The 25786-nt window shown below is 41.8% G+C and overlaps 1 protein-coding gene across 1 annotated transcript in view; it reads left to right on the top strand.

The window, feature by feature from the left end:
* spred2b (sprouty related EVH1 domain containing 2b) overlaps positions 1-25224 on the top strand; it is a 37316-nt gene extending 12092 nt beyond the window's left edge. The window contains exons 2-6 of the mRNA XM_008428867.2: positions 10387-10579; positions 10666-10834; positions 13542-13606; positions 22678-22836; positions 23826-25224. Of these exons, the coding sequence (XP_008427089.1) occupies positions 10387-10579; positions 10666-10834; positions 13542-13606; positions 22678-22836; positions 23826-24611 (1372 nt within the window). The 3' untranslated portion in view covers positions 24612-25224. The remainder of the gene's footprint in view (positions 1-10386; positions 10580-10665; positions 10835-13541; positions 13607-22677; positions 22837-23825) is intronic.
* The last annotated feature ends 562 nt before the right edge of the window (positions 25225-25786 follow it).

The raw sequence follows: 25786 nt of genomic DNA, 5'->3' as shown, positions 1-25786 counted from the left end.
TTCATCCTTTACTTGGTCTAATTAGTAGGAACAAAAACCAAAGACATCAAAGTTCATACTCATAAGTCAGAAAATAAGCTAATTCAAACATTTGGAAGCATCATGACAGCTTATTTCTGTTTTTGTTTTATTTTGTTTGCGCGCCATACATTGCGGTACCTTCGTCACAGGAGTATCACGCAATGCCGTGAGACTCTGTCAGCATTCAGGACATCAGAAAAACAAACCAATAATGAAATGATCCTGATTGTGAAGTGCCCTTCAGTCACTTCCTGATTGCAGCAAACAGAGCGCATACTGTGTGCAGAGAGGGGTGTGTGTGCGTGTGTGTGTGTGTGTGTGTGTGTGTGTGGTGCTGTTGATCATGCAGAGGCGTGGCGAGTCATTCTTTATCACAGGAAGTATAGCCACCCTTATCACACATGGCTGGACTGCCCTCACCGGCCCATTTATCTGGCACACATGAGCTGGATTCCACACCTCTCCAAGCCGGCTTCCAAGCCCCGTTTACCGTTTTATTACGGCCCTGTTGCACAAAGGGGGGATTCTCAGGGTCCATTTAACTCTGGAGCACATTCAATAGCCTGTTTGTTGTGTATAAATATAAAGTGGGCATGGTGAAAGAGTTATAAAGCAGCTCTAATTGTTTTTGTGCCATGCTTCAAGTGCAGTCGTGCTCTGTAAAATTTTAAAAGTGGTCTCGATTACCTTTTCTTTAGCCTCTGCCTGCTGTTCTTTTTTTTGTTTTCTTTAAACTAATTTTACATCCAATACTTTCCGTCTCGTATGAGGAGGAGAAAGGAAGAGTCGAGCTCCAAACTTGATCGCGCAAATTCATCGTATTTGTCTTTAAGCAAAAAGAGGGGGAAAGCTGTTGAATCTGTGAGAAACTTGTTGGTGCTAAAATGTTTGGGGGGGGAAGGGGGTTTGGGCCAAAGCTATGTTAGCTTAAGTATTTTTGTAGGTCAAATGAGAGAAATTGAAACAAAGCAATTCCTACTGAAGACTGCCAGCAAACAGCTAACAATGAAAGCTAACAAATACTAAACTCTGGTTCGACCTGCTAATACCGATTTTTTAGGAGTCAGATTTTTTATTAGGAACAAATATTAAATTGTATGTATGTGTGTGTGTCAGAGAGAAAAGTCGTTGTTAGACAGGTTTTGAAAATAAAAAAAAAACATTAGAGTTGACATTTTAATATGGCGTTAGCATCTTAGTGATTAGCTAGCTTAGCATCACAAAACAAAGGTTTCCAAATTTATAATCTAGAGAATGTAAATCCTTATCTCAACATTATTTCCAAAAGCCTGCCAACATATCCAAATTCCTCATGTCTCACAGCAGATAAGAGCTTAAAGACATTTAACCTTCCTGTTATTTCTTGAAATTCTCGCTCTCATGCAGCCTGATCTAAAAAAAACTGAAAATCACCAAATCAGTTGTTTTCTCAGTGCATATCTGTTTAAAATCTTGTAATTTTTTCTGTTCTGTCATCTATTTGTAGGGACACAAGACTGGTTCATCTCCTGCATTAAGGATCATTTTATGTCTAAATGAGTCAGTGTTCAAGTAACCTAGCAAAAGTGTTCTCTGAAAACGTTCAGGTACTAGCTTGAAAATGAATGAAAAGCAAGTCAAGATTCCAACGTAAAACTTTGACAGATCTACTGAAAGTATGACAAAATATTGATCAAGACCATTTTAAAATAATACCAGAATTTCTGGTTCTTTAATGTCAAAGTATAAAACTATAGCACATTCCTAAGTTGCATGTTTTTTTGTTGTTGTTTTTTTCATTGACAAATCTCATAATGAGCCAGTGATAGAAAAATTACATTTTCTCTGGTTTGACTCTGACTGTAGTCACTAACTGAAATACTGAGAGGAAGGAGTTTTGTTCACTAAAAAAAAAAAATCAAACAAAGGTTTGGGACATATCACAAATTTACTCTGAGGTAAACTAGAAATCGGTATAGGTCTGGTAAACCCAGGTAGATCCTGTTAGAACATACTCAAAACACGCTATTTTCAGATGAACTTGGACAAATGTGTCGTTCAGCAACCAACATGTTCGGCCATTTCAGTGCTTTATTTCACATAGCTAAGAATATCGCCGTTTGAAAACTCAGCAGACAGCGTTCGGGGCTCTAGTTAGTGACACTTCAGGTTTGTATTCCAGGCTGTTGCGCCTATGACTTATTGTTTGATATGCAGTATAAGTGGCATTGCAACAAATACATAACGGCTGGCTATTGGACGTAGGTGAGCTTTTTTAGGACACGGTTGCCTGACACACCCTGCACTTTTGTCCTGTTGGCTTACAATAAATTATCAAAGGCCATGATTCACGGATTCGCCGCTGTTATCTGCGAGGCGGTGCGCTCCCCGCTTATCGCCCGTCCGAACTGAGTAATCACTCACATTTGGTCGTGACGCCAAGTAAAATTCACAGCCACTTTAATGCTGGGTTAAAAGTGATCAACTAAGATGTTTTTATGCTGGAATCTGTATGAATGGACGACTGCAGTGCATCGGTCGTCTTTTTTCAAAGCGGCTGTCGGCCCTYYKKYTTTTTTTTTTTTTTTTTTTTTTTCMSCGCATYAGTGCTTCATGCAACWTTKACATGRACAGAATTAGATTYAMAGTTCYTAAATGTTWGTGWGAGTGCATYTRWRMMARGWTGTYWRGTCTCCTCCAAGGGTATTAAAGCAGCGCTCTGCTGCTGGTTGTGGCTGTCTGTGTGTTCCAACCACAGATTACAGGGCCCGTCGGCAGACGGGGCCCTAGACATGGGTCACAAGACGGACAAAACTGTGACGAGTTCATCTCAGAGAGCTGATAGCCTGGATCGTGTATCTGAAAGCACATGTGTCTATTTATTGCAGAATTTGGTGTTTATTTCTGTATGTGGATGGCTTGGATGCTGTCGGGCTATATCTGGATTCGTCATGTGTGTTTGAGTCATGTAAAGGCAACAGTATGGATTTCCGAATGCAAACATTTTCTATAGCAGTTTTACAGAGACAAAAATAATGAATGAATGACTTGGAGTTCAAAGTAATGTTGTCTTGATTTACTTTAACGCACGGAACGAGCTGGTTTAATAAAATGTTACTGCAGTCAAAGTGCCATTTTGAACACTCAGTTAAAAAAAAAAAAGCGCCAGAGTTTTCTAGAGTTTTCTGAAGTTGTAAAGAATAACGCTAAGCTGCCTCTCCTCTAACCATTGCTGCCCACTGCCTGCCAGCTGGCTGAAGGAAGTATCTACACTTTTTTCCTTACTTACAAGAAAGTCTTACTCACTAGCTGCATTTCCATTAACCATATAACTGTGCAAACTGGAATTACAAAAAAATCAACTTAATGGAAAAATGCCAGTTTAAAAAAAAATCTCCCTTTCCTTTTTTAATATATATATTTGGCACTAATGACCTTTATTCAACAATATGGTAAGGCCATTTTATTTATATAGCACATTTTCAGTAACAAGGCAATACAAAGTGCTTTACAGGGATTAAAAGGAAATACAAACAAAATAACAAACCAAAGGAAAGAGAAAGAGCAAAGGAAGAAAAATAATTTATTGTTGATCTAAAGTATGTAAACTAGGTGCTCCTGTTGCTAGATAAGTACAAGTAAGCATACTTGTATATATAAGTATATACAATACTTCGACAGGAAGGAGACATAGAGAGCTGTGGAAAGATACGTGAGAACGATACCGAGCCGAGGACGGGACTCAAAGTCTGTAGCTCTGTAGTGTATACGGGGCGCACGCTACGACCACGGCGCCACACGGCGCCCAAAAACTCACGCAAGGATGAGACGGCTTCTCTGCTGAAGTTTAGTGTATTACTTCGCTAAACTGTACCATATTTTCCGCACTATAAGACACACCAGATTATAAGGAGCACCTTCAATGAATGGCTTATTTTAAAACTTTTTTTATATATAAGGCACACCGCATTATAAGGCGCATAGAATAGACGCGAGAACGTGACGCTAAATGACCTGCAGACGACCTGAATCTAGTCGGTCGGTAGGTAGATAGGTCAGTCAAACTTTATTAATAGACAACAAACCAGCGTTCTGACAACTATCCCAGCATGCACCGCGCGCTTCTTCATCTACGGGCGAAAATGAAGTCTGCGGCTGCTTACCGCAGTTGCTAGACCTGTTGTAGCTCAATATTGGTCCATAAATAAGGCGCACCGGATTATAAGGCGCACTGTCGGCTTTTGAGGAAATTGAAGGTTTTTAGGTGCGCCTTATAGGGCGGAAAATACGGTAATGGAAACATTTTATTTTTCATCACACGAGTCACGTGATCAACAACCAGATGATGAAGACAACCAGAAGTAGTTGGTGGATGTTAGCTTATCGTGTGATTTTAATTGTGTTTATTTTTTACTGGAAACACCACAATTACGAAATTGTGATTTTTTTGGGGGGGGGAGGGGTTTGCTGACATTAGCGACATATTGAAAATTTTGCGCACGTTTGTAATGGAAACGCAGCCACCTTTCAGAAATATTCAGTCATTAAAAAACAGGGACAGTTATTGAGTGGAAGGTAAAGGGACACGTCACGTTTGTAAAAGTAACACTTAACGCTGTAGCTGGTAAACAGCTGACTCAGGTAGCTTAGCAAGCTAGTGTCAGATTGCTATCCTGTTTACTACATGAAGAGTTGAAGGGGTAAAATGTTTGATAATCTGTGCAGTAAGGACTTAAAAGCGCTGTATTTTTGGTTTGGTCTCATTTTAGCCAAAGCGTTTCAATAAATGTGTTGAACTCCAGTCAGAACCCTTGTTCATTTTCTAATTTAAATAAAATCAAGTGTAGGTCTTTTTTTTTTTAGAAGTTCTTAGGCAAGAACAAAATTTTACCTGTATTTTTTCTTGTCGCTGCTTATGCAAAAGATTGCATTTCTGCTGTGTAGTTTTTCACTCCTCGTGCTAGCTAGCACAATTATTTATAAACTGCTTTTCTAGCAGTTAATGGAGAAATTGTTGCTCAAGCAGAAGAACACATCATCGTTCTTTCTGCAATACTAGAAGTGATCTCATCAGCCCCATGTAGTTGGCATATAATGACGTAGTCTGTGTGGGAGTGCTCTAATGTTGGTTGGTGAGCTCTGGTTCAGTGGTAATTACTAGGGAAGACTGGTTTTTGGGTGTTTGGACTCATTTTGCTGCATGTGGGTCAACTAATTCTGGCAGCATATGGACCTTGCTCAGATTTGGCCTCCACATGTGGAAAATGAGCTCTATGTTTGGGGTGTTATTCATTCTATAGCTGGATTGAGGTGCTTATTTTGGTGGTTTTTATTTGAGGCGTACAGTGATAATCCATCGTAGTTGCCTGGAACAAGGCTATTTATTCCTTTGATAGAAATAGGATGAATTTTCTCTGTATTGTTTTTTTTATTATTTTGGTATGCTACAAAGGTTGCATAAATGCTTTATTTGCCACCAAAGTAACCTCAATCTACTACATGGGAAGATATTTTATCCAAAGCTAACATCTCTCTAGTTGGAATAATGAAGTCAAGATATGATATTTTAAAAGTATAACACATGAGGCCTATTTTTATAAGGACTTTTAGGCATTTAGCCAAAGAACTGTGAGACAGCTTCCCACTGTAAGCCAGCTTGCTAGCGTACAGTGTAAGCTAGCTTGCAGTTAGTTTAGATTAATGGAAACACAAGTAGGTAACTGAGGTGTCTATTTTAAATTTCTATTATTTCCTTTGTTGCTTTTCAAGTTTTCCAGCTACACAGACGAACCTGAATGACTTTTTGCCTACGCCCATCGTGCTTTCACATGACAAGTACAACTCCACCTGCGCACCGACATTATGGCTAACTCTGTCCTCTGCCAGTAAACACCGTTGAACCTCCCAGTTTGGTTTGTTTCATAACATCTTTTTTTTTCTTTTTTTTGTTTTTTTTTACGTGACCCTTTCAGTTATTGCACCCATATTGTCCAAAGGAAAAAAACAACAACTTGTAGTTGCTAGATGGAGAAAAAACATCTCATTTCATGCATGCATGTCTTACACAAAAGCACAAACGTGGGTGTTTGTGTGGCTGCTTTTCTGTATGGGCTGTTTGTCTGCTATCACCCAGTCAGCCAGTCTGTCATTCAGTCACTTTTATGAATGTGTGTGGGTGGGAGCTGGTGAACCAGTTTTGCCACCTGTGTTTGCGTGTGTGTGTGTGTGAGTGAGTGTGTGTGCATTAGATCCTTTGGACTATCTGCAAGCTAATTATATAACACCTCTCCCATTCACTCCCACTCGGCCTCTCTTCCTCCATATCTCTTTTACCATACCTCCTCAAACCCCCAACCCCTTCACACACACACACACCCACACACACACGCACACACACACACACACACACACACACACACACACACACACACACACACAAAGAGCATCAATTCAATATACAGAGGCACATCCTGTTATTGTCGGGTCGTTCATGAGGACTGGGACCATGTGCATTGTGTCCCCGTGAGGGTGGTGGCTGTCATGCTAAGGCTGGGGAATGGCTCTTGTTTGCTGCTCCACCTCCGGTCTCCTGCTTGTTTTTTTTGTTTGTTTTTTTTTTTTTTTTGTCATGTATTGTTTTGTGCTCCTCAAGACTAAACTGTGGCTGCATTATCTTGTTTGTTGGTTTGATGTGTGTCTGATTCAGGCTCCAGTTGGCTGTCGTCTTACTTAAACGATCAGTAGCTGGGATAAGAACGCAACTACTTCCCCGATTACTAGTGTTATTAGTTTTATTGCCAAGCGACTTTTCAGTGTTTTAGTATAGAAACACTCATTTAGATTTGAAAGCATAACTTGGGCTAATTTGATAACTTGCCAGACATTTACTTTCGTTTTCAAAAACGGCACCTGGGCTGCAAATGTTACATTTAAAGGCAAATTTGGAACGGCATGAGTTTGTCACAGTATGATAATCTTGAGTAAAAAAGTCAATTTTTACAGTATTAACACTAAAAATTAAAACTAAAATTTAAAACATAATGCTCCCAACCCCACTAAGGGACAAGGGTGTAAAGAAAATGGATGGATGGATGGATGGATGGATGGATGGATGGATGGATGGATGGATGGATGGATGGATGGATGGATGGATGGATGGATGGATGGATGGATGNGGATGGATGGATGGATGGATGGATGGATGGATGGATGGATGGATGGATGGATGGATGGATGGATGGATGGATGGATGGATGGATGGATGGAATCCCCTTTTAAACAAAAAAAATAGCTATATTTCAAAATTACAGTTACTGTATAACAATGGTATCTGCAATATTTATTTTCTTCTCACAATATAGACTAAACATATGGTAATTTAGTACAAATTTTGAAATGAGTATTTTGCTTGATGATATCCCTTTTTGCTGTTCTGCTGCTTTTGTTTAGCCAAGTAATCGGGCTAGCTAGCAGAGTTGCTAGCCTGCATTCTGCTTCTTTACAGAAAACCTGCAGGGTTCTGTCTAGATTTATTGCAACCAGAAATATTTTCAGTCTAACTTTTTTTTTCTTGACAGTGTGGGAACAGTTTACTGGCTTCGTTTGTTACCTGTTTGGCGCTGTGCAGCAGTAGGTGGGGGAGGTACAGCACTGTGGTTTTCTGTCCACCATTCAGTCAGAGAAAATGTCTGTCACTTCACAAGCTGTACATCTGCTAGAAGATTTTAGCGATTTGAAAGCAATTTTTTAAAACATTGTTGCATCTAGCTGTTTGCTAGTAGCCTTTGCCGAAATACAAATGGGAACCTTGATTTGGTGCTTGGAATGTATAATTTAATTGTATTGCAGTCTTAGATCTTTACAAATATGACAAACTGCCTCTGTGTTTTTCAGATGTGAAGTTTTAATTGAAGCATAACTTGAAAGCAATCAGGTCCTACATATTAGATAGACACGACAGCAGATAAAGAATAATAATAAAAACAATCGTGACATATTCAATCGTGTCACTAATTTAAATTGTTTAACTTCCAAGACACAATAATTTATTGGCTTGACACACAAATTGCATGTGGAAACAAAGAAGCATACTATTTCTTTAACATCTGTTTATGCTCACTTCATCTTACTTTCACCTTTATATTTGCTTCTTATGAAGTAACTTACATAAAACAGAGATTAACATTTTAGATATCTAATTGCTCTGCTTCCTTATTTGGAGTAACAGAACTGATTTCTTGTTTTACTGCAGTTGCCTTCTAAAACACCAAAGGAAACGGCCACAATTTCTTAATAATATGCTGGGGATCAGCAACACGCAGGGTTTCCCTCAGAGTATTATAAGCCTGGAGGGCCGCCAGGCTTTACTCGTGCAAAAACCAAGCTAAGCATTGGTGGGGGTTTTTTTTTTTAAGTCTTTTTAAAATGTTTGCATTTTTTAAGACTTTATTGTTGGTGTTCAGGTATTAATCTTCCAATTTTTCAATAACACATATTTATCAAGTGATATTTAAAAATTTCCTGTCAACTTAAAACATTTTTTAATTCTAAAGCACATCGGAATGGTGAATGAATGTCTGCCCTATAGCTCAACCACCGGGCTTAGCAAGTTTTCTGGCGGAAACCTTTAACACATATCAGAATAGATCATTTTAATTTACCCTGTAGTTGTGATCTAATTAAAAGTACATAAAAAATACAAAATAAACCTTATTCTGCAGGATATGTGAGACAAACCAGTCCTACTGCAGGAAGTGTTTCTAAAAACATCAAAAGATGTTTAATGGCATAGAATACCCTCTAGTTGGGCAGGTTTGAGTGTTATTCTCTCAGATGAATAGCGACACGGTGAGACTACGGATAGCAGCTCTAAGTATTTATGTGCTGGTGAAGTTGAGGCCTTTTTGAATAAAACTATTGAAACCAGGAAGCTGCTATCACTTATTGTAGGCCCAAGCAGCAGCTATGTTTTTTTTTTTTATGCAGTTTGGAATAAAAATGTTTTGCAATATTGCAGTCCAAAAAGAACATCTTCACAGCTATGTGGCTGTTTTATTTAGTAAATTCAGTTACTTGCACGGCCTCAGTTTTTGCAACGTATCTGTACATTCCACTTAATTATTTAAAATCCCAACGCTGAAATTTTTATAATTCATAATGCAGAAAACAAAAATGACAAACTGTCTGTTAACTACATGGGATGCGATCAAGTCAAGTACCAAAGGAGATTCAACACCGCCACTTGAAGTTGTGTTCATGTCATTCTGAAATATTCCTGTTAAGATTATGACTCCTGGCCATGAGAGTTTGAACATTGAGCTCTGTTTCCATTAGTTTACTGTGTGTGTGCACGTTTGTTTGTAATACATTGTGGGGACCATTTTCCTGACACATACTATGCTGTAGGGACCCACTGCACCTTGTGGGGACCGAAGCCTGGTCCCCACAAGGGGAACCTAGGGTGAGGTCTAGGCCAGGGGTGGGCAACTCCAGGCCTCGAGGGCCAGTCTCCTGCAACTTTTAGATGTGTCTCTACTTCAACACACCTGAGTCAAATAATAAGGTCGTTAGCAGGACTCTGGAGAATTTGCCTGAAAAGAGGAGGTGATTCAGCTGTTGGATTCAGGTGTGTTCTACCAGGGAGACATCTAAGAGTTGCAGGACTCTGACTAGTCCTGCAACTCGAGGGCCAGAGTTGCAGGACTCTGGCCCTGCAACTCTGGTAGGATTGCCGACCCCTGTTCTAGGCTGTAGAAAATGAATGGAAGTCAATGGAAAATTCCCACAAAGATAGCCACGCAAGTGTGTGTGTGCGTGCGTGTTTTTAATGCTGACTTATCCTGGTGCAACACCTCCCACTTCAGCACTGAGGACCGAACAAAGTCGTGACTTGCGACGCCCTCAAACAGTCTGTCAGGGTGTGAATCCAATGCTGCACAAAACGTCTGTGGCATTAAGTCCACTTTGACTTTGCAGCATTTTCAGCTTTGACAAACAGAATTTGAATATTAACAATTTATCTGAAGGATGTTTTTTGTTTAATATTTGAAATAATTGTTGTTTTTTTTTCTTAGTTTCTTTAAAATAAAGTAAAGCATTTTTGTATTGATTTGCCCGTTGTTCTGTTTTTACTACGGAAGGAAGTGGTTCGCACTTGAAGCAGCTTTAACACATACTTGCAAACTAGACTGTACTTTAACAAAGTAATCATCTAATAACCCTAAAGACTTTTTCCAAATGATGATTCAAACGATGAGTCAGTTAAGACTTTTCCTAAAGCACGGTCGGTTTCCTGTAATTAGCATTTTAAGATTGAGACAAACACAAATGTCACACTGATGACCCCGTTCTAACAATCTTCCACCTTTCTTTCATCCTTCCGTCCAGTGACAGCTACATCGTGCGTGTGAAAGCGGTGGTGATGACGCGGGACGACTCAAGCGGCGGCTGGCTGGCTCAGGATGGGGGGGCCCTCACCCGGGTGGGCGTCTGTCGCCTCCTTCCTACGGAGGTGACGCATCTCTCCGGCTCCAGCAGTTCCCAGTTCGTCATCCGGGGGGAACGGCTGCGTGACAAACAGGTAAGACATAAAAATACCCTGAACGTTTGTGTTTTGGTTTTTGGCTGTGGGAAGTGATGCTGAGTTGCTACTGGCCGGACGCACAGGTGATCCTGGACTGTCCACTGAGGAAGGACATAGTGTACACCATCGCAATGCCGACATTTCACCACTGGAAGGTGGAGGACAGGCGGTGCGGTCTGTCGTTCCAGTGTCCAGCTGATGCCAGAGCCTTCGACAGAGGGGTGCACAAAGCAATTGAAGACCTGGCGGAAGGTATGCTGTGCTGGACTGTGGGTTTGGTTGGTCGTCACCAGCTGTGTTTCCATTGAATTCTCATGCAAATTTTGAGCGAACGTTTAAAATTTAGCAAAACAAGAAAATGCTAATTCAGCGTGTTTGATACTGGTTTGACTACGTCAGATGTTGACTTTATGCCTGGCTGTAATAAGCAGGTAAACATTTGCTGTGTCAGTACTTATTCGGCTATAGGGGTGGGTGATATGAACTTAGAATTTGATCGTAATATTTTGTGGTATAACAATAAATATAATGATAAAAAAAACTATTATTTTAGGTAATTATATGGCTTGACCAGCATAAATTGTATGTTAAATGAAGGATTTGTTCTTTACTTATTAGTAGAGATGTGCTGATCAGGTTTTTTCCTGCCGATACCGATCACCCATGAGGGCCAATCACCGATACCGATCATGTAATTTTTTTTTTTTTTAATCAAAAACACTACCGGTTACATTATGTGGAAAAAGGAACCATGAATTCACCTTAATTTAGACAAAAACGTGTTTTTAATAACTTTTTCCACAAAGAAAACTAAACAAAACAGGCATTGTGCAAATTGTACTGCTATCAATAATACTATCTTTAACAGACTGATAACATATGAAGGCTCTGAAGAGGCTAAATAATGCAAAGAGCCAAAAATAAAACCTCTCAACATTGCCAAAAAAATTCAAGTATAAAACTTAACATTCAAAGGCAAATACAGGTTCCATTACAATAAACAATCCAGAGTTACTGAATGAAAACTTCCTGATAGCATGGCGGCTAGCTGATTACTGCTAGTTCTGAGTGGCTGTTTCTGACTGAGCGGAGTAATTATGCAGARCAGGGAGGAGATYGATTATTTTTTTTAGAGATTATCTGTCTCATGTTAGAACAGCGAAAGTTTTAATACGTATGTAAAATGTATTTTTTTAGGTTAGATGCTGCAGCTTTAAACAGAGGTTTAGTGTGAGAGTCACTACCAGGTGGAGAAGAAGCGGCGCTCCTGTGAAATATTACTACCTGTAGCGCGTAGCAGCTGTTCAACGGCGAGAACAGAACCAGCGTCTTACATCGCAGCTCGAAGACTTAAATAATTTTGCGGGTTATTTGTTTAGCTTTCTGACCGTCATGCTAATCTGGGTGAATGTTTGTAGCTGTGCGCTGCTTTACCTGCTATCTGATCCTCCGTATGTCTTTTTTACTGCAGTGAGCCTCGATGTAGCCAAACTCCGTCAAGTATGGCATTGTTTTTATGTCGTATTAGCTTCGTTGTATTGATACATTTTGATGTGCTTCAATTTTCCGCTGCAACACGCAAACTTCCCCATTCACTCAGTGCGTTATAGTTCCTCATCGCTTAGGATTTGTTGCTGCACGTTTGTGCAGTGTGAAGGAAAGAGGAGACCAGCTGCACAGGCAGGCTGCGAAATGAGATGCAGGTGATCGGTATCAGCAACAAGAGCCAATGATCGCCGATCACTGATCATGCACTTTTTCACGAAAATCGGCTGATTATGATAGGTGACCGATCGATCGGCACACCTCTACTTATTAGTAAACTACAGATGACTGTAAATAGGTGTTATTATTTAAACTACATTCAGTTTAATAATTAGCGAGTTTTTTTTAATCTGATATTAATAAATTGTAATGCTGGATACAAATATCTACAAATTTGACATTTTCAGCAGCTGTTTCTTCACAAAACCCTGTGCAAAACTTCTTGGTAAATAAAAAACATGTTGCCTCACGAACAAGACGTTTTTCTGGGCTAAATTTCTGCCATGGTCATTTGTTTATTCCGTACCCAGTGGAAGAATACAAGGTATGACAAGTGATTTAAAGAGGAAATTAGATTTTCTTAAGTCTTATTGGCCATTTATTCAGACTAGTACTTAAAAAGAGAGTGTCAGTTTAGCAGATAACAGGAAGGTTAAAGTGGGGAAAGCAATTCTTTTGAGTGGAAATTTATGTTAAGGTCAAAGGGTCTTCATTTTGTCGAGAATAAACACAGTCACAGTTGCCAATGCTAATATAAAATGTAAATATTCTGCCTCAATCATTTAATAATTATTGAATAATCAAAAATCATTTGAAAACCATCTCATGCAGTCTGACATATCCTAATATCAATGTAATTTATAGTTCTTAACCCTTGTGCATGCGAGGACTGAGGCAAACATAGAGGACCATGGCAAATGATACAAGCTTTACATGTGTGGGGCCGGTTGGACCCCATTTCTACATACAAGGGTTAAGGAGAAATGTTGCTCTACTAAAATCAGATTAAAGATAAAAAAAAAACTGGAAATTGACAACAGAACTGTAATTTGTGTATCTCGAACTGAATAAGTGTCCATTTCTTCCGTGTTGAAGTTAAGAGTTCTAGAAAGTCGGAGAGACAAGAAAGCTCCTCTCCGGTTCATGATTAGAGGTGTTTAGTGGGCGGTGTCCAAAACACGGCAGGTAAAACCGGTCGGTCGTGGCGAGGAAATGAATGAGGTCAAAGTATGCGGAGAAACGTGTTCCGAAAATAGTTTTTCGAAAGTTTTGATAATGCGACAGGATGAGGAAGTTTACATTCAGAAGCTGTAAAACCTGACAGTCGGTTATTGCTGCAAGTGCAACTTTAAAAGAGATGAACGATAGAGCTGAGTTTTCCGAGCTGCTCACTGCGATGTTTCCCTCTCCGCAGGCTCCACGACTTCCTCTACGGCACTCCAGAACGAGGGAGAACTGGGGGATGACGATGTTTTCACTGTAAGCATCTTTTTTTTTTTTATAAACAGAGTCCCTAAGAAAATGAGTCCAAAACATTAAAACTTCTTTGGGGTTTTTTTTCTTTCCCCCTCGACAAATGCATAAAAACGGAATCTCACTCATGCACGGCGATGCATTCACGCTGCTGGTTTTAGTCCGGACATATGTGGTTGCCTTGCACCATGCTGGTCTGTTTGTTAGACAGGGTCAAAGTTGATGCATCTCTGAGCTGAGCGGGCGGCGGAGGAAGTCGCAGAGCCAACTTTTATTGTGCAACATGTTTCAGAGTGTTCAGCGTGGGGTGAGCTCTTACATTCAGCATGCAAGGCGATGTTTCAACTCACTCCTCTTCCTCCAAAAGAAGCAACTAAGTTACTCTTTAAAGAACTATGCAACATTGATTGTAATCTTCTATCGGGGGTCGTAGTTTGAGGTATGAGCTGGCTGCGGGGCCCACTGCAGGGTCGTGGGGCAGAGGGGAGCATGTGTGATGTTGATGAGGAAGTTCAAGTCATGAAGTGGTTTTCTTTGACAAGGACAAAAAATAAATAAATCCCTAATGTGTTTTGTTTCTTAATTTTCCATTCACATGATAACAAAACTTTAAATCTTGTTACTCTAAGGGTCTTTTCACACCTGAAAGGTGGACTCGGCTCTAATGGGGACTAAAATTGTTATGTTTTCAGGTGTTGCAGTTCTCTTTTATATTACATTTTATCAAACAAACCAAACTCATTGAAAAACTTGATAAACCTCACACCTCTCGCCTGTGGTGGCGCTGCGCCAAGAATCATTGAAGGAAATGGCACAAAAACCTCTGAAGAAGACATTGAGCGCAACTTTCTTCTTCTTCAGAAAATGTAAACAAAAATGGAATAGTGTCAGATTTTAGTGGTTGTAGGGCTTTTCTATTGTTTTTTGTAAAAGACCAGGATCCATTTCTGTTTAAAAAGGGGGACCGGAGGGTGTGCTTCAATTACTGGGGAGTCACACTCTTAAGCCTCCCTGGTAAGGTCTATTCAGGGCTCCTGGAGAGGAGGATCCGTCGGATAGTCGAACCTCGGATTCAGGAAGAGCAGTGTGGTTTTTGTCCTGGAACACTGGACCAGCTCTACACCCTCAGCAGGTCCTGGAGGGTTCTGGGAGTTCGCCCAACCAGTCTACATGTGTCTTGTGGACTTGGAGAAGGCGTTCGACCGTGTCCCCAGGGGGGCCGTGTAGGGGGTTCTCCGGGAGTATGGGGTACCGGGCCCTTTGTTACGGGCTGTCAGGTCCCTGTATGACCGGTGTCAGAGTCTGGTCCGCATTGCCGGCAGTAAGTCGGGTTCGTTTCCAGTGAGAGTTGGACTCCGCCAAGGCTGCCCTTTGTCACCGATTCTGTTCATTACTTTCATGGACAGAATTTCTAGGCACAGCCGAGGTGTTGAGGGGATCCGTTTTGGTGGCATTAAGATCGCATCTCTGCTTTTTGCGGAGGATGTGGTCCTGTTGGCTTCATCAGATTGTGATCTGCAGCTCTCGCTGGAGCGGTTCGCAGCCGAGTGTGAAGCGGCCGGGATGAGGCTCAGTGCCTCCAAATCCGAGGCCATGGTCTTGAGCCGGAAAAGGGTAGAGTGCTTTCTCCGGGTCAGGGGGGTCGTCCTGCCTCAAGTGGAGAAGTTAAAGTATCTGGGGATCTTGTTCACGAATGAGGGAAGAAGGGAACGGGAGATCGACAGGCGGATTGGGGCAGCGTCTGCCCCAACGCTAAAACAATCAGATTCAAATCACTAAGCTCTAATAATCCTGAACTGAGCAGGACAGATTTCACTTGACACTTACTTGAGACCTTCAGCTCTCATGGGTTGGAAGGACTTTGACTTTACAGAAGTTTATGATGCGGTGAAGTAGATTTTGTTGCTCTAGAAGTGCATCTGTTATCACAATCATCAGAAGCTAAACAGAAGAAGTAGACCCTTACTGGTGGTGTTATTTGGCCAGGTAATCATGTTGCTGCTTTTCTTTTGTTTATGCTGCAACAAAGGATAAAACAGTTGCTGCAACACAACATCATGCCACTTTCATAGAGTCTGAGAATGGCCCGGACTGTCGTAGAGTTTTGGCATACATAGAACCTGGTCTTAAAAACTGGTTACCAGTGTCACCATCACGGTTTTAAAAAGTTTCAAAAATGTTCCTTCATACAGAATATATGACATAAAGTAGGGCTGGGTGATAAATCCAATTTTTTTTCACCAATGCACTACTTGGGTCTCCATAGTTCAGTGACATCAGCACACCCAGGATCACCATCTTGTTTGTCAAACGTGTTTTACAACTTCTGACAACATTAAAGTCAGTGAATTTAATGTTGTCCAAGCATTAAGGTCAGGCTACAATTTTTTTCTCAAAATTAGTAGACTAAAAAGTCAAAATATACCAAGAATGCTGTGATACTTTTATGATGTTTTCACACTTGCTAGTGCGGTAGACTTGACTTTATTTTGTGACCAAAATTGCAGCATTTCTTGTAGTTTCATGTAGTGCTGTTTGTTTTTATTGTGCCAAATGAACCAAACTAATTGAGCAACATGTTCCCGCTGGCGATAGCACTAGCACTAGACTTTTCGGTTGGTTTTGGTTGTATTTACCTAGAATGCAGTTTGCTTCCTGCATTCGGAGCGGTTTCCATATGCATTTGAATTCTGCTACTGTTCATTTCAACCGAACCGAGACCTGGGTTTTTAGGCGGACCAGAGTTTGCTTTTTTGGTCTGCATCAGAGTTTGATTACACATTCACACTTCTCTTAACAGACTGGACTTTGTAGACAAACTAACTGGAGTTTGATTAAAGCGGACTAACCAGGGCTGGAGTGAATTTCACCTTTTGAAACTTTGGCATCCTAATAAAGGGCTGTGCTTAAAATATCACAATACACCAAACTAGACATGACAGTGTCTAATCTTCTACCATCTACAAATCTTATGTAATTTAAAAGCTTAACGCAGGAATCCGCCGAAGTGAAACGTAAAATGATGACCTGTACTGCTGTTCTTCTGCATAAAACATTCACAAACTGCATCTCATTTGCTCAGGATTTAATATTAGTCTTCTGTTATGCATACCTGCGACAGCAGATAGATCTCCACCTTAGGTTAGCTTAAAGACATTTTATTCTAAGCCACCACTTACCTCCTCCCTTAGTACTGAAATCTGACACCAGAGCCAGGAGGCAGGGTCACAAGGTCACTTCCTGTATCCCACCAACTCCCTCCGCGCGCGCACACACACACACACACACACACTATCTTTGCACCCTCCCATTTGGAAGGGAGAGCAGCCGCCGAGCTTGCGCGGAGCAGCTGTTTCCCAGCTTAGTGCGGGGCTGCTGATTTACGAGAGGAAGTGCCTCGTGGTTCATCTTTGACTCGAGCTGTCTGTTAGGGCCAAGACTAATAGGTGCTCTGCTGGGAGTGTACAGCCACCACAGAGACACACACAAACACATGAGCAGGAGTGGAGAGGTGAGGCTTCGGGGGAGGGATGGTGGTGCGGGGAATACTGTAGAAGCTTTCAGTGGAACAAATTCGAAGTAGTCCTTCGCTTTTGTTGACAGAGAAACTACATTATTATTATTTTTTAAATAAAGTCTTGTAAATTTCTGATCAAACTTAATGTTGCAGCAGTTAATAAAACCTTACGAGATACAAAAATATGCTTAATATATCCATTTTAGTAGGATTTGTTTAGCATATTACAAATACAAAGCAGTCCCCGTTTGTCTGCCTTCTTTTAAAGAGTCTACCATCAGTTGTCCTATCTGTATTTTTAATCTAGAATACCCAGAGAACATACATGTAGCCTGTATGTTTCTCTTTGGCATTCCAGCTGCAGGTGATGCTAGCCTTTAACCACTTTGATCAGAGTTCTCTCTTTAGTTAGATTTTGTCTAAATTTCAGGATAATTGTGGTATCGAGCTTATACCACAAGTCTACAGGAGTGCTATGAGTTGTGAATCTTTCATCTCTGGCTTCTTTGATAATGTGGTTGACTGCACATAAAAAGTTTTGGTTGAAACTTTAGATTTTCCTTCTTACTTAAGGTTGTGGGCATTAAATTATAGTGAGACCAGCTCACTCAGGTTTACACGAGATTGCTGCCTGGAAACTGCTGGTGTTTTTTTTATGTCAACTGGGGAAAAAAGGTCCATGTTTCAATGGCACCGCCAAGGCACTTCGGGTCAACTGCAGTTGTCATGCCAGGCCATTAGATGGTGCTGTGGTTTCAGCATGTCATTGAATGCATCTGCGCTTTTGACCCTTAGTTCCACCTCACTAGCTAGTGCCTCATTGTGGGAAAATAACCTGTATCTGTCTCCCACGAACGAAGCGCTCACGTAACACACGCTGTGTTAAACTGAACACGTTAAGCAGCTCAACACATCACGATGCTATCCGCCATTGTTTTTGTTATCTACCCACACATGCGCAGAAGAAACCCTGAAGCTGTGAGTTCTGCGCATGTGCGCTTTCATACAAGCAGAGTACTTCACACCTGGGGGGGGGGGGTTACAGAAAAGTGTCAAAAGTGCTGGTGTGAGAGGCTCCAGTCACTGGTGGTGTGTAAACGAGCGGCTTAATCACAACAAAAATGTTAAGGTTTAACTGAACAGTGGCTCTGTGCAATGAGACCTGAGTTCCTCATGTCTTGCTGTTTTATTGTGGGGTCACCGATTTGATCCCGCTATCCACAGTGTTCTGTTAAACACTGATGCCTCTTGGGCTTTTCCACATCTCCTCACCTTTGCCAACCTCAAAACCTAAATGTTTTCCACTGGAATGTTGTGTTATAGATCAACGCAAAGCAGTGCATAAATGTGAAGTTTGGAAGAAATGATGAGCACTTTTCAAAATTAATCTGTATCAGAACTAATTTGACACATCTACCCCAACATGCTGCCACCACAAACGCCTTTAGTGTCGTAGTCCTAAGTTAAATTGCAGCATCGTCAGTTAGCTTCATCAGTAAGCTAGTTTCAACATCTGAATTAGCATTGCTCTCAACCCATCGTTGGAAAAAGTATAGCTGCTGACCTATGGATATATGGCTTTCAAGTTCATAGTGACAGGTTCAGTAAGGAGAGTATCAATCAGAGAAAAAACTCAAGAGGCACATTGTTACTGTGGAGGAGATCAACAACTCAGGTGGAAGAGTATGTCGACAAGACAACTACTAGCTTTTTGGTTCTACTAATCCAGCATTTACGGAATAGTGTTGACAAAAGAGCCTTCGGAAGTCCTGTTTGCCTTAAGGGGACACATCAAATATATGGAAAAAGGTGTCCTGGTCACTGTAGACCATCATTGACTTTTTGGGGTCTTCAAGCACAGCACTGCTTGTAGTCGAAAGCTTTCTCTGCACATTCACCCCAAACACAATGGCAAAAAAAAAAAGTTTGCTAATCATGTAGCCAGAGCCACAATGAAATGGTTAAGATCAAAACAGATGCACTTGATAGAATGACCCAGTCGAATTCATGAGTCTAAATCTAATTTAGAATCTTGGGCAAGACTTGAAAATTGTCCACATTCACTCTTTACTCGATTTGCCTCAGCTTATGCTGTTTTGCAAAGATTTCGCAGAAGCCGGTAGAGACTTTCATCTGTAGCTGCTCGGTAAGGCACCGCTGTGACGTATTAACTTTGCAGAACCTGAGTACATACACACTTTTTGCCAGCTATGGATTATTTTCCAACCACATCACAATTTTTTGCACTACTTTGTATTGGTTTATCAAGTGAAATCCCAACAAAGGCTATTGATGATAGTGTCTGTAACATGACCAAATGTCAAAGGTAGTGGTACCTTTGCAAGGTATGGCCTAAACTATTTTATGCGTACTATATTCTCTTACTATACATTTTTGACAACGGGTGCAGAATTGTAAGTCCATATCAGTTTGTCAGTAATGCAAAGTTGCTTATGATTTGAACAACCTCTTAAAGGGAATGGCGACTGCGATAGAGCTTGTGAGGTGCACAGTCGTGGAAATGCTTCGTCAGTCTGCCATTTAGTGGATGGATAGTTGGATGGGGAGAGCACCAGCAATGATGGACTTTCCTAAATTATTCCTCATTCATCAAACCTAAACTTAACTCAGTCCAGCCCCATTCTGCACGTCTCCTGTCTCTGGGTCTATTTTGGCCCATTCACAACAGGGGTAGTGAAAACTATTGAAGCAATTCTAGGTCGTGCAAGATTGGCCTGCTGAAGGATGAATCCTCCTGGGTTTTTAGTCGGGACATGTTTTGTATCAGAAAATAACCTGAAATGCCCTCCGTCCAGCCTTGGACTGGAATACACAGCAAGAGGATGTCCAGTAACATAAACTCTCCCCCCTTTCTCTGTCCTCTTGTGGCGTTTGGGCTCAGCAGCAGAAAGTCTGGTCTGTGTTTTGAATTAGTTGCAGCCACGGAGGCCAGAGTTGGACTGGTTTTGTACCGAATCTGCTCCTCTTCCCCCCCCCACACACACACACAGTAATGGCTTCTGCAGGGGGGCGGGACCAGGAGCAGAGGCAGTATGTTATGTTATTTTTGGCTAGCTGCTCTCAGGGCTTTGTAAGAAAGCTGGGGGAAATTCTCGGCATGGCAGTATCCATGTGGGGAGCAGGATATAATGGGGATGGCTTCAGCAGACAGAGCAGACCGACACACACACACACACCAGATCTGGGTCATATAGCTCAAATAACATCCCAGATTTGATCTGAAGTGGTATGTAATGGAAGGTTTCAAAATGCTTGCAGATAACATGTCCCAGGACTGTATGTAACTTACAGTCGATGCACACTGAAAACCATTCGAATTTGCCCAATATTTATGATTACAAGTGTTTGCATGTTGAACAGGTGCTTGCAGTTTGAACATTCATAAAGAGTCACTGGCATGCAAACAATGATCACAGGCCAAAATAGGAAGACTTGTCAGCGATATCCAATACTGGATATCCAATCAATATCCTCTATCTTCCAGCTGGACCAAAGGTTATTACCACTTGTGGCTAAGTCGATAGCAGAGGGTCCTCAGACTGTCTGGTGTGTCGGACAGCAGTTGCATTAGACTAGTGTTCTTTTCTGTGCTTAGTACTGCTCAGAACATGCTGCCATGCAAAAGTGGCTATTAAACCTTCAGCTAGCAGCTTGGCACATGAAAGCACAAATTACTGAATTAAGATCTATGCGGCTATTGTACTTTTGAGTGTCTGAGATTATTGAATTAGTGAATGGTAGCAATCAACTCAGCAACAGAACAGCTCATTCTCGAATAGCAATCTATGTTGATCTGCATTTCTTAGGTTAGCAGTGCAGTTGAACAAAACCTTTTATGTTGAGATTATACACTAGGCTTCTATTTTAAATAAAGAAAAAACATACTCTGTGTAAGCTACAGTCCTTGTTGGCAAAAGTTGGCATGCTAAGAGCTACATTAGGTTAGGATAAGTACATAATATAAATATCTAAATAAAGTAATAAAAATTGTAATATACAATGTTGTAGCTACTGTGTTGCCATAGATTTAATATCATTGTTGACCATAGATATAATATAATCAAATTGCATGGCATTTTTTTTTCCCTGTTCACAGATGTGTAAAATAATAATATCAGACTAATGTCCTGCCTGAATTGCTAAGGCTAATTAGCATTCCTGCCAGGAAGGCTAGTTAGCATTCTGGTTTGGAATGCCAACCAGCCACTGATAAGAGCAGATAAGCAGTTTTTATGTCACGGTAAGTTATTTCTACGCCATTAACACAGTAAGCAACGAATAAATGAGGTTGATTGACAGCGCTGACCCTCCTCCTGGCTCTGTTTGGTTGTTTTTGACCGGAAGCAGTGCATTTCTTCAAACGGCAATGGTAGCACTGGGGGAAGGTGACGGAGATCAGTCTTTTCACAGATTCTGTGTCTCGTATTGCACTGTCATGACATGGTGATAGTTTTAACAAATATGGAAAAATAAACTTTTTTTTTTTAAATAAAAATTACATACTGCAGCTTTGAAGAATAATTTTATACTGTCTTTACATGTTTAATAATCATAATAGTGCAAACATGTAGCTCTTTGTAAGACACTGTTCCTCTAACTCTCCCTTTCTTAATCACCAGTGACTTATTCAGCCTATGTCATAGTCCAGTTACACTCTTTCATCCCTTTCACCGGACTGAACCGCAGCTTGAATAGCGCCTACCCATGCACTCAAATAACCATGATGACATGATGAGACAGGAGCAGCACCAACCTGACTGTCAGACGGTGCCCTCAGAGGATGACCCCTGGCTTGCTCCGTCTGAAAATGTGTCTGTCTGAGAACGACATGGCAACAGACCGACTGCCTTGTGTCTGGCCAAGGTTTAGGTTGGATTTGAGCCCTGACAGCCTTTAGCGGAAAAGGAACAGGATACTATTTGTGCACACACACATATAGGCATATCCAGAGCAGTGCAGAGTGGCGGCAAGAGAGGAGAGAAGTGGAATGTGGGGAAAAGTGCGATGGGGGAGAGAGGAGGACAGGTTGTTGTGAGGCTAGAAGAGTTAAGATCGGGGGGGCTGGTGTGTGTTGGAGAGGCCAAAAAAGGTGACTCTGGTTACCGTGTGCAAATGTCTTGAGTTATGATATTGAGTTGCACCACATACTTTATCTGGAGCATTTTTGAAGTTGTTTGTGTTTCTTCTTCATTTAACGTTTAAGTAATCTTTTTGCTGTAACGGATAGCAAGTCTTTTTTTTTTTTTATCTTTGTTGAGTTTTAAAACAGTTTTGTGGTCTCTTAAGATGGCCTTAGTTATGTCGCTGCCTCTTCAAGTCTTGAACGTTGACTCACCGTGCAGCAATCCAAGCTTTGATGAAGTGGCTCAAACAAAACATTTCAACGTGTTTTCCTGTTTTTTTCCCAATCAGTGCTGCTACAAGGCTTCCTGTTTTTGTTTGTCCAATCACGGTGTACTCTAACACTGGCTATTTGTCTGCCGCGTCCAATGAAACAGCAGCGATTGAGCACACATCCTGTGTTTGTTTGTACACTCAGAACGCCACAGACAGCTCATCCAACTCCTCTCAGAAATTGGACAGCTCCCTGCCGCCGCTCGAGTCCTCGCCCCTTCCTCAGAGACATAAGTGCACGCCAGGACATCGACATGACCTGCATGACGCCTACCGCCTCACAGACCACTACTACTTGGACCAGGTAAACGGGTTTCCTTTATTCACAGTTGAATAGATATATATCTTCTCAAGTATTAGCTATTCATTGATTAGTGCAGTTGCATTTCTATCACTACTTTGACCATGTGATGCATGTCCTGATAGTCCAGTACACTCGGTTCGATTACGGACCAAAGTCCCAACATTTGCCACAATTTCAGCTGATGTGGTTTGCTTTCACTCTGTATTGTCAAATGCTCCAAACCCTTTGAAAAACCTGTTGATCACCTCGCCTGTGGTGGCACTGCACCAAGAAACACTGGATTAAATGACATGAAAACCTCTGAAAAAGACACTGAGCACATCTTCCTTCTTCCTACTTCCTTCTTCTTCTGGAAGGGCGTCAGATTTTTTGTAGTTGTAGGATTTCTCTTTTGTGTTTGATAAAAGACCATGAGTCATTTCTTGTGGTTGTAAATACCCAGAATGCCATGCACTGTTGCTCGGTTCCTGCTTTTGGAGGGGTCTCTTACTCTCCTTGGCATTCACGTATGCATTGGAACTGCATCAGATTTCACTTCAATCAACCGAGACCTAGGGTTCTTAGGTGGACAAGAGATTGCTTTTTTGGTCCGCGTTAGAGTTTGATTGTGCATTCACACCTCCGCAAATGAACCGGGCTTTCTAGGTTCGTTTAAAGCAGACTAAACAGGGCTGATGTGAATGCACTGGTTTGCTGTTGCACAGAAACCACAAAAAGTGCAATCAGTTTTCTTACTGCATTTGACTTTCCCACAAGTACAACTTGTGTAAAAGTGGGTTGTTGTGGTAGTGTGTTATGGGAGATGTAGTGTGATCTGTGTGGGCACTCAACTGGCTGGACATTGGTGGGCCTCAGTGAGATTTTTCTTGGTTTGCAGACAAGTTCATTTTAATGCTCTTTACCGGGTGTACCTATAAATGTGGCCTGTATTGTATGTTTGTCTAACGACGTTTGCTCAAGTAAAGGTTCTTTCTGTCTCTCCCCTTCAGCCATTTTCTCGGATTTCTCGACACGTCACCTTCGATGATGAGGAAATTGTCCGAATCAACCCCCGGGAGCGCAGCTGGGAGCGAAGCACAGAACGCTACCTTGGACGCCAGGCGGATCGCTCCTGGAACACGGGCTATGAGGACTACCGACATGCCATTGTGCGTGATCGATACATCCACCCGGATGAGACAGAGTCCTATGTACACTTCGACAAAACAGAGGCGCAAAAGCACGACTATACCTACCCGCTGGCACCTTCCTTGTCGCCCTCAGACTCTGACCCCGCCCTAGGATCCTTGGCCTCTAAGGGTCACAGCGGCTCCTACCACCAGCCCTTCTCTTCGGTTGTCTCCAGCCAGCCTCGGTCATTTTTCACGAGCTCTTCCTCGTCCTCCAATGGTAGGAAGGGGCGGAAGGACAAAGGGTTGGAGCGTGCTCAGTGCGAGCACTGCGGCGAGGCCTTCTACCTCTCCGAAAATCGGAGAGGACGGTGCCAGGACGCCCCAGATCCCCTGCGAGTGTGCATCCGACGGGTCAGCTGCATGTGGCTGGCAGACACCATGCTCTACCACTGCATGTCTGACCCAGAGGGGGAGTACTCGGACCCTTGCTCCTGCGACGGAGGCGAGGGTAGCGGCGGGGGCCGATTTGGCACCCGTTGGTTGGCTTTGCTAGGCTTGTCCGCAGTGGCACCGTGCCTCTGCCTCTACCCACCCCTCCATGCCTGCCACCGGGTGGGGCTTGCATGCGGCTGCTGCGGAGGCCGACACAAGGCCCAGAGCTGAGATGTCGTACTTGGAATCCTCTCAGAGGAAACATCGGAAAAAAGAAAAAAAAACTTAACCCAACGCAAGCACAGGGAAAAGGAGGGATGGGGAAAAAGTTCACAGAGGAGGAACACGTGGTCGTGGCTGTTCGCTCTCTTGCCTTGGTTTTTCTGGGTTTCTCTACAAATTCCAGACACTGAAATAAGCCAAATAAGAAAAAATAAACTGTTGGTGCATTTTGTGAACAGCCTGGGAAGATAAGCTCCCCCTTATGGCAGACAGTTCTTTCAGCTCTCCATGTGGCCATTTCATGCTCTGTTTCTAAAGAGAGCAGTCTTTTCCAGGGGGCCTTTTTTATAGCCAACCTATACGTCATGTATCACATATGCAGGTACTTTATATTGTTATATTTGTACATTGACTTGGCCTCAAAGAACTTGAATTCTTTGTTGTATTTTTTTTCTTTCCTTTAATGTCTCTGTGGCCATATTGTTTATTTTCTATTCAAACATCAGGCCCACTCAGTTCAACAGAAATCAGACACTACACCTCTTTGGGAATGTGTGTGTGTGTGTGTGTGTGTGTGTGTGTGTGTGTGTGTGTGTGTGTGTGTGTGTGTGAGTGTGTGTGTGTGTGTGTGCGTGTGTGCGTGTGTGCGTGCGTGCGTGCGTGCGTGTGTGTGTGAGTGCGTATATATGTTTATATGAGTGTAAGTTGAGGCCTTTTGTTGTCTACTGCAGCTTGTAGTAAAGCTAATGTATATACTTTTCATAGTTCTCTGCAGACATCTTTCCTCGCTCAAACAAATGCGGTACAAATCTTAAAGGCAAAGTTTTGATTTTTGAAGCAAGGTTCTGTGAAGGTATTATCAGCAACAGGTCCCTTTCTTGTGAGCAGACAGACGTCTTATCACAGTGAGTTTGTAGAAACGTCAATAAATCCTCACATGGACTCCCCGTTACATCTGACTTGGGTGGTTTAGCTAAAAACGTTTGTGGAAATATGACACTACAGTTGCGGATATCGATCGTCTACACTTTTGAAAGAGGCCGTTGAGAGGTTTGTCACTTTTCTCCGCCAAACAATGTCAACGTTACTAGGAGAAGTTGTGCTGTCGGAATGATTTCTAAACAACTTACAAGACCTGGAAAAGCACAGGAATGCAAAAAAAGACAGCCTGTCACAAAATTCAA

The sequence above is a fragment of the Poecilia reticulata genome, linkage group LG15, assembly GCF_000633615.1.
Source record: "Poecilia reticulata strain Guanapo linkage group LG15, Guppy_female_1.0+MT, whole genome shotgun sequence".
NCBI classification, from domain to species: Eukaryota; Metazoa; Chordata; class Actinopteri; order Cyprinodontiformes; family Poeciliidae; genus Poecilia; species Poecilia reticulata.
Note: the sequence above shows the minus strand (reverse complement) of the source record. Positions and strands in the feature narration are given on the sequence as shown.